General features: G+C 43.5%; 1 protein-coding gene across 1 annotated transcript; it reads right to left on the bottom strand.

Annotated features, from left to right (window-relative positions):
- Nucleotides 1–4,966: 4,966 nt before the first annotated feature.
- On the bottom strand, nucleotides 4,967–5,998 carry Mos (MOS proto-oncogene, serine/threonine kinase). The gene has a single exon (XM_021161625.2). It carries the CDS (start codon nucleotides 5,996–5,998, stop codon nucleotides 4,967–4,969), a length of 1,032 nt encoding a protein of 343 aa, XP_021017284.1.
- Nucleotides 5,999–10,141: the final 4,143 nt, after the last annotated feature.

The following is a 10,141-nucleotide window of genomic DNA, read 5'->3' as shown; positions in this document are numbered from 1 at the left end:
ATTTGCCCATTTATAATTATCTTACTGCTGGACATCTATTTGCTACATCAGTTAGCCATGATTATAGTTGGTAGGTTGTGTTGCAATAAATCTCCAACCCACATAAGCCCGGGCAATGAAAACACAACTCAATTAATATGAATACATGCTGTGCAACTAGATCTACTGAGAGAAAGATGAAATTTTAGGACCTACAATTCATGTAAAATATACCAGAAAGTTGTTTGTGAGGCTGAGAAAAAAGAGGAATAGGCCCAGGCATGTCCTAGCAGGCCGGTTGTTAAGGCATTCCTAAGAACAGCTTGATCATAAAGATTGAAAAAAAGAGTACAGGGACAGAACAGGGCTATCTCAGCTGAGTCAACACCATCTGGCCCAGCACCTCCCTCTGCCCGATGACCTCCTGACTCAGTTCAGAGTCATATATTAACCAGATGTTCCAAGCACCCGGCCCTCAGACTTCCTGACACCCAGATCTATACATACACTTTTACGAGCGTATAACTATTCTGTTGAAGTTTAAATTGTCCAATCGTGTGAAACCGCGCCAATTCCTTCCCCAGCCCCAGCCCCTTTTCTATAAAAACCCCTAGTTTTCGAGCCTCGAGGCTGACTACCGCTGTCCCCTATGGGAGATATGTATCGGCTGGGAGCTCCGTCATTAACCTACCTCATGTGTTTGCATCAAGACGGCCTCTCGTGATTCTTTGGGTGCACACTGAATCGGGAATCGAGAGTGTGTGTGTGTGTGTGTGTGTGTGTGTGTGGGGTTCCCCACTAGGCTCTCTCACTACCACTACACTACCATCTTCCCCATAGAAGAGACCCCTTAGAACTTTCAGTTTCTTCAGGCCAGGTGCTTCTGCTCTACTTTCCTTCTTCCTTCTCAGTCATCCTCCCTCCCTCCCTCCCTCCCTCCCTTCCTCCCCCCCCCTCAAAACCTTCAGCTCTACCTTCCCCTCTTTCTCCGTCCAATCACCAGATCTAGTCTTTATTTATAAACTAAGGTGGGAAGAAGGATTACAGGAAATCACCTGAGTGCTGACTCATTCCTTGCTCACAACCCCTCCCAGGAGAACAGAATTAACATTACATACAATTAGTCCCAGGGCTATCTGCAACAAGGTTGTTTCTCTTCCCTGCCACAACTTGACCCAGTCTTCATTTTATTTCTTAATCTTTGTGTTAAATATGCTGAGCCGACTTCTCAAACATGAACATCATCTAACTGGGTCACTATGCGTGGGTCAGCTGAGGCCCTTGCTCAAACTCAGTCAGGATGTTTTCCAAACGCTCAGATTTCCTTCATCTGCTTGCTCCCTTCAAACATGGCATTTCTGCAGGGCTCCTCTAGGAAGCCACAGGTTTGCTTTCTCAGAACAAAGTGGCCTAGGAGGCCTCTGAGCCTCTCTTACACTCTGCCCTGCCCCCAAGGTGAGTCTGTCATGTCCAGGAGCCCTTTCTTCTCTGCCATTGTCTGAGCTCTGTGTTGATGGAACATTTAATACTTTCTTTCTTCCTCTAACATTTGGAAGCTTAGTCTGCCCTCAGAGTTAATCCCCTACACACAGACACACAGACACACACAGACACACAGACACACACAGACACACAAACACACACACATTTGCACTTCCCGAGGGGCTCTGATTCTATGGATATCTATTTTTTCAGGTATCTCTAGGACCTATTAATGGTGGGTCTCTTTCCCTCTTATCCCTACACTCTCCTGTGCAATTAGTCCAGTCTTCAGGTATCACTGAATTCTAGGATTTCTTTATTTCTCATGCACTCATGGCTACAGAATGTACAGAGCTGATTCTTGTCACTTGGAATGGTTTTCAGAAAAAGAAGATATTCTTTTTTTTTTTTTTTTCTTTTTGGTTTTTTGAGACAGGGTTTCTCTGTATAGCCCTGGCTATCCTGGAACTCACTTTGTAGACCAGGTTAGCCTCAAACTCAGAAATCTGCCTGCCTCTGCCTCCCAAGTGCTGGGATTAAAGGCGTATACCACCACACCCGGCAAAAGAAGATATTCTAACCTTAGCAGTGACCAAGTTCCTTTTAGAAGTCAATTCTGGATTTTCATGCCTTTAAAACATACCATTGTTGAGGGTACGTTTTACCTCAGATGACAATCCAAGAATAAGGCATTAATTATAGTTAGAATAATATTTTATCACAGTAGAATGAAACAGGTTGATTGTAATGTATTATATTTTCAATGATCCTATTTAAGGGTTTGCAAACCATAGTTCCTTTTGCTAAAATAAACAGAAGGAACTTTACTTTAATTAGTTTTGTAGTTCTGGAAGCTGGGGCCAAGCACACTCTAGGAGAACATTCTACCTGAGTTATTCTTGGTGAGTGAAGTACAGGTGTACGACAATTTACAGTGGGTTAGGTTCAATAAGGCTATCATAAATTGAAAATATCACTGAAAAATTTCCTGATATACTGACCATCAGCTTCACATAGCCTACTTTATATGGGTTCAGAATACTAACTTGAACTATAGTTGGGTAAAATCATCTATCCTAACAAAATCAATTTAATGATAAAGTATTGACCATCTTTCATATTTATTGAATATAATGTTTCTTAGTGTTCTGGGGGTGGGGAGTAGATCCAGGACCCTCACAAGTTCTTTACCCTCATAAAATGGTACTGTATTTAAATATAACCCATACGTCCTGTTTTCCTTAATTATCTGCCAATTGATTACAATGCCTAGTTTAATGGATGTGCTGTGTGAATATTAGTTACAGTATGCTGTTTTGAGAATAATGATACATTTGTACAAATTAGTACAGTGTTTTCCTGAATATTTTCAGATCTGTGGTCAGATCTCAGCCTGCTGCATCTATAAGCAGAGAACCATGCAGGCACAGTGACTGTGTAGCATGACTGTGACTGGAAGCTGACCCTTACTGTTGCTTCCTAACAATGGGCTTAGGGGTCTAGATAGTTAAGACTACCTACTGATAGTTCAGGAAAAGACCTCAAGTGTAGTTTCTGCTTAATGGCTCAGTCCCTACATTGCCAAGGCCCAAACCGAGATACAATAGCCAGCGACCTATTTCTTGGCCAGTAGCTACATAGATAGTTAGTAACATTCTTTCAATACTACCTGGTCCTGGATGGCTCCCTTTTGCTTCCTCCAAGAACACTTCTAGACCAGAATTTCACTCTGTAGACCCCTCTGAACCACGTAGACAGGAATAGTAGAATCCCAGAGCTTTGAGCTTCCACTGTGTCTGTTCTCTACACATCGGTACTAGCTCTCGGCCCCACTCTTGCCTCCCTCCCTTCCTGGAAGAGAGGTCCCTTTCCTCTAAGGCTCCAGTCTTTCCATAGTTCCATCTTTCATCTGTTTGGTATTGAAAAGCTCACCAGTTATCTTTGTCTCCTCAGCTTTTGTCTACAACTAAATTTACTCCTTCATCCTAAAAGCAAACCAAACAACCACACACATTCAATGTCTCTTGCCTCCTTCAGGATTCTGCTCCTTTATGCAATACACATAGCCTCTAGCCCAAGCATGTGCCACCAACTGTCCCAGCCATTGCACTTGCCTGGCCCCTCTACACATGGACACCGATGTACTCTTCTCACTCAGAGAAAGCCACAGTTGTCCCAGTGACAAGTTCCACAGCACCCAGTGTTGTGACTTCTAGAAAAAGCAATCCCATCTCACTGGTCTTTTCTTTCCAACTCAGCCCTCCCTCTTCATTGGTTTGCTATTCGCCCCCACCACACAACTTTATTTTTGCCATCTGCGTTTGGGCTCAAATCTGAGGCAAAAGAAACCCAGTGCAGAAGTGTTTTTGCAACTTTCCTGCTCATGACAACATTCAAATGTAAGCTATTACAAGTCGTTTAGAATTTTGTTGCTTGAAAAAAAAAATTCAACTTGTAAAATTTATGTGGAAGTGATTACAAATGGCCTTTCTTTATGGACTGGAAAGGAAAGCAACCCTTTTCATTTTTGTTTGTTTGTTCTGCTTTTTCTAGACAAAGATTCTCTGTGTAGCCCTGGCTATATAGTAGTAGCCTGTAGTCTTGGAACTCTTTTTGTAGACCAGGCTGGCCTTAAATTCAGAGATCAGAGATCCAACTGCCTCTGCCTCCTCTGTGCTGGGATTAAAGGTATGCTCCATCACTGCTGGTTAACAACTGTTCCTTTAAAAAACATTGGTTTTTTTGTTTTGTTTCAGGCAAACTGCAGCTTGAGTTTAGATATGTGTGTTAGGAGAGATTTGAAACATGAAAATTTACAGGGGGAAATGTGGCATTCCATAGTACCATTCATTTTTTGAAAAATGTTCTTTATCAGTAACTAAGTTTTCAACCCCAGGACAAATGGTTGAAGTGCCTATTTAACAAATCAAAGTGGACCTGGTGCCAGGTTCTCCCTGCATCCCTCAATCCCTATCAGTTACAGGGTGCTCCTGGCTGGCATGTCCTTCCCCCCAGCTGTCCTTCCCTGTATAATCCATTTTAGCTACCCCTCCTCTTTTGGGCTGCTACACCTGGTTCTCCTCTCTTCCTTCTCTCTTCCCCTCCTACCTCTTCTCACATGGCTTAGAGTCAGGTCCATGTCTCTGACTATGTCCTATGTCTCTCTTTTATTCACGATAAACTTTGTTCCTCATACCTAGGAGCAGGGATGTCCTCTCCTCCCACCATCACCCCCATTCTTTTTTCATTCAGGAACAAACCTTACTACAGAAATGATACAGTAGGGCCAGGAACCCCCCAAAGAACGGATTAGATTGTTTACCAGCAGTGATGCCCATAAGATCTGTGGCCCCGTTATGCTTAGGAAAAGCACTTCAGGCTGAAGTTCGTGGTAACTTTATTTCCTAAAAATATGCCCTAGTGGTATGTTTTCTTCCACACCATCCTTACTTCTTTAAAAAATAAACAGAAACAAAAAGCTTATCTCCACACCGGCTCGATGGAGTCAGCCTAGTGCTCCTCGGAAAGCCTTGAGGTCCCTCTGGAGCAGTTCTGCACCCGGCCTCTGCAGGGCGCGGGCCTCCCAGCAGCTCTGGACGATGTTCTGCAGCGTTTTTCCAGTCAGGGAGGCGGTGAACACCGCCCCTGCCAGTGAGGGGCGCAGATTGTAGGCTACCACTGCGTACTGCACGTACTGAGGCTCGCCGGAGTAAGGCACTTCCCTGGTGGTCATCTGCCACAGGGTGATTCCAAAAGAGTAAATGTCAGCTTTGGGCGTGGGAATCTCTCCTTTCAGGATCTCCGGAGCTTGGTGCGTGTACGTGCCCCCTATGTGGTGAGGGGACGCCTGCCGGCACCGCAGATCCTGCAGCTTCTGGGAGCAGCCGAAGTCACTGATCTTACAAACGTCCTGCTCACTGATCAAAATGTTCGCTGGCTTCAGGTCCAAGTGCAAAATGCTTTGTGAGTGGAGAAAAAGCAGGCCGTTAACAACATCTAGGGAATACTTGAGGCACTTCCCCAAACTCAGTTGTTCTCTGCAGCTGAGAGGCTCCGGGGAGCGGGTGGCACCGTAGATGACTTGGTGTAGAGTCACATTGCCCCCAAACTCCATGATTATGGTACCTAGGCTGTTGGAGTCTTCGGGCGTGCGCGTGCTGGCAGCCACAACCCGAACTATGTTGTCGTGGCGTAGTCTTGCAATGTTCAGTTCAGCCCAGAAACTCCGCTGGGATGCATGTAGGTCCTTGGTGCACTTGTTCACTTGCTTGATGGCCACAGGAACACCGTGGTAAGTGGCTTTATACACCGAGCCAAACCCTCCAGAGCCCAGCCTATGCATCAGGCATACCTGTTCCCAGTCTATGGAGAACCAGGCCAGCCGGCGTGGCAGCCCGGGAGCCCGAGGAGGAGTGGTCCCCAGGAGATGCTTCCCTGCCTTCCTCGGGGCCACCAAGGGACTGCTGCAGGACCGCGAGTCCACCGATGGCGACAGCTCACGAGGGAGGTAGTGACACAGGCTTAGAGGCGAAGGCATTACACCCTCAGATGGGACAGTCACATGAGACACTAGGGGAAAATGAGTAGGAACAGCCAGGGAAGTTTGGAAGCATGGCTGAAGATTCCTGCCTTCATCCCAGTTCCTTTCCCTTCTTCTTTCTTGATTCTCAAAACCAGCCACATCTGTGCTATCACTACTCCACAAGGTGTTTCTTTTTTAAAAAATAAGTCAGGTGGGGTTGGGGGTGCAGATGAAGCCTGGCAGTCTCAGACGAAACGATTGCTCACAGCTAAAGTGAATCCTTAGCAAAACAACTTCTTTCCGGTTAAACAGTACTGGCCTGCCCCAAAGCTCACGTCTCCTTCCAACTAATTCTTTAATCACAATACAATGGAAGAAAAAAAAATCAAGTACATTCTGATGATCATTAATCAGTCTTTCGACTGAAGAGAAAAAAAAGTACAGTGAACTTGGTGCACACTTTTCAGGCTATAATGATTGTTAGTGCTAGTCTCCAGCTGCATTAAATCACTCCCAGCAGCTATTGGCTGCAAGAGTTGCAATGCAAACAGCAGACATTTGTTGAACTACTTGCCAGGGTTATTAGATGCAACCTTCGTAAGAATTAACGTCTGTAACTTTAATGTCTTTGATCCAAATACAATCACTTATAGAAGTCAGATCACATACCTTTTAAGTTCATCAGAAGGGAGCATTCTGACACTGTATTTGATTTAAACAGCAAGTTAAGACTCTGTAACAACACAGTGACCTCCTAATATCCCTTTCCAAGGCAAGTTAAGTCACCCCATGAGTTTGAGTTTGCTTTAAGACAGATTCTAGACTTCACAGTTCCTGGAATTTAATGCAGAGTTGGAGGAAGGAAGAAAGGAACAAAGGTGATTGTGATGACCATGGCTGTAAATATCAGCAAGCGTGGGAAAACAGAGGAAAAGTCAGGAGAAACAGACATGGCTCAGAATCACTGGTACCCATCTATAACATGGAAAAGCAGATGCTGAACACAAATTCAGCTTCTGGCATCAAACCACACATTCCTCTTTTTTTGTTTTATAAAAATGCACTCAGTTTCATGCTATATCTCTGGGAGAATGGGAAAGAGCCTTGTTCTGTTTATTCAAAAACGTTTCTCAAAGTGTCTAGGAGTTACTCCTCTTAGCTGCTCAGTAAGGTGTTTTGTGCATACAGGTGATAAGTGATCACTTTTCATGTGACAGCTGTGTCCCTTTGACTTCAGAATCACAGGTTTTGAGAAGACAATAAAGGAGAAACATTTATATAAACAACTCAAAGTTCACCAAACTCCAGGTTTCTACTTGATGGTATATGATTTAGTTTGTCATCTTGTACATAGTATATAATTGTTAGCACCTCAATGCTTTATGTAAGAAATTAGGATAATTAAACATTTTTCGGGAATAAAAGTTGAGTAGCTTTGAACATATTAAGAGGACAAAATATTAAAAATATAAGCCATGGAATATTTTAATAGAAGCCCCATTCTGTACACGTGTATCAAACCCAAATAAAAAAGGAAAATAGTGAGCATGACAAAATTTAAAAGCACTGAAATTATACTGCAAATTTGCTCAGCAATCATAAAGATAAGATTATAGCTCAGGACTGTGAATTGTGGACTTCAGGAGCATAAGAGTAATAGGTTGCCTTAAACCTCTGGGTATCACACAAAATACATTACAATGTGATTTATTACCTTGTAATTTTTAATTTTAAGATAACCTCATAAACAATTCACTTCTAAAGTTCAGTCTAGTATTTATTCAAAATGCAAGGTTTTGGTGAAAGTATGAGTCACTGTGTATGCACAAATCTGAGCTCATTCCACTCATCAGCCATCTACTCAAGGCTTTTAATGGTGTGTCCACTGCTTTCTATGTGTTTCCTTTTGTGGGTATTTAAAACTGCAGATGGGTTACATCCTGATAGCCCCATCATAGGCTGTAAGCACTGATGAGTGGAAATTCATATGTTAAATGCTTTACCTAGCAAATGTCAGAGATGGTTATTAACCAGAATGACAGTGCTACAGAGGGGCAATCTTCGCTCAGGAGTAGTCTGTTGAGTGCATAAGGATGCCATATCATTATAAAGTTAAAACATTGGAGTTTGGAGTGTTATACATCAAGCCATGGAAAGCTGGGAGACTAGCTGAATTACAAGTCTTACTATGGAAACTGCCCTTACTCTGAAAAGATCTACCACTATTTATTAATTTTCTTTCCTTTATCACATAAGTTCTTATTATGATTTTAATTAACTTTGTTCAATGCTGACTTTGTGTCCACACGTATACAATATTTCGGTATTTTCAACCTATGATGGGCTCATCTGTAGTTTCAAATACCTGTAAAAGAAAATAAGTACGGAATAGTGGACATGCAATTAAAGCCCTTGGGTCTATGGATACATGGTGGATCTCAAGCAATGGGCTTGAGATTTGTGCATGCAATACGAACCATACTTTCACAAATACCTTACATTTTGGATAAATACTAAACTGTGATTAGAAATGAAAATTTTATCTCAGAAATGGATAAAGCCTGGTTTTAGAGATAAAGTACAAAGGCTCTGGGTTAGATGGCTGGTGTTTCTTACTGTCCCAACACCTGAGTTTCAATCCCTGGAAAAGACAGTAAAAGCACACCCAACCTTACGTTGTGAGGAAGACTCACAGATTCCAAATTCTCCTTTGCTCCGGATTTATAGTAGATGGCACTTAGCTACTACTTATTTATGAAACTCATAGAAATAAAACTCTGGTATTTGGGGGCTTATACCATGTAAGAAACACAGACGTGTTAAACATCACTAGCTTAAAATAATCTACTGGGGCTAAATGAATTCATTTTATTGATAAGTTAAAAGTTTAAAGTGTGTTTTCCGGCACTTTCGTTTTATTAAAGATATAAAAGCATGTGATATTATCCGTAAATGTCCAATCTACAGAACTTTAACTTTAATCTGATCAGATGCAATAAGGCTTTGTGATCTCTAAAGACAAAAGACAGCATTTGAAGGTAACAGGGCAGGTGCGATTTAGGAATGTAAAGGAGGCAGCGTTGGTCCTGGCCGCTCCTGGAAGTGTGAACATCTGTTCCTTCGGCTTGGAGATCTGCGGAGATCAGCGTGTTTATCAGGTGTGACCACAGATACGGAATCTACAGTTCCTGGGACGCTGGTCGGTGTTTCAGTCCCTCCGGGCTCCTTCCTGCTCCCGGTTCCGGAAGTCGAGCGGCGGCGCCTTCGGACCCGCCCGGTGGCTGCTGCCTGGCCCAGGGGCCAGTGGCTAAGGCCCTGGGGTCCCCAAAGGCCACCGAGGAGCTCCCCGCCCTTCCGTGCAGGCTACCGCGTCTCAGGGTCGTCGCGTAGCCGTTGAGAGACATTTTTAAAAAAGGCTTTGAAACTCCACAGGCGTCACGACGACGCTCAAGACCCGCGAGGGGTGGGGGTGGGGGAACCCGGCACCGCCACGTTCGCGCACGCGCAGTCCCGAGCACAGGCTGCTCAGGATGCTGGGCGGCCTCAGTGAGCTCAGGTTACATCCAGCCGGATTTCCGAATGGCGAAGTTGGAAGAAGTGGAGCATAGGAGCCCTTGGTGTCGTCGTCCCCCCCCCCCCCCCCCCCCCGCCCTGCGCTCCCTTTACAAAAGCTTATTAAGGTCGAAAACCTTTTGACGTTTTAAAAAGCCCAGACGCTAAAACAGAAAAAATACAGGTCTTACTAAAAGTTCCAACGCAGAGATTCGAGTCAAACTGGAAAACACATCGATTTCTCAATCTACTTATGGCAAACATTATGCTGTTAATATTCTTCTGAAGTTTGAATTTTATGTCTAGTGATAGAACACTGACTTTAAGTGCGCATAGAATTATTTCCATTTCCCTGCGATCAACTTCGAATTTCAGAGACTGATTTACATTTTGTAGGACTGAAGCAAGTCTGAGGGTGAAACTTGTGCACAAGACTTGGTTTTGTCCCTCTTAGAGGGGGTACCTGCTTCCACCTGGGCTGCTCACTTGCATTTTTAATTTTAACTCTTAAGATATACATTATATTGAAATATCTTTTCACCTGATAATATTTTAACACATTTACTGATTTTGTAACAAAACTTGTAATATAGGCTATCGAGTTTA

Source organism: Mus caroli, unplaced genomic scaffold (genome assembly GCF_978045245.1).
Source record: "Mus caroli unplaced genomic scaffold, Mus_caroli_1 scaffold_6, whole genome shotgun sequence".
In the NCBI taxonomy this organism is placed as follows: domain Eukaryota; kingdom Metazoa; phylum Chordata; class Mammalia; order Rodentia; family Muridae; genus Mus; species Mus caroli.
This window is presented reverse-complemented; position numbering and strand designations above follow the sequence as displayed.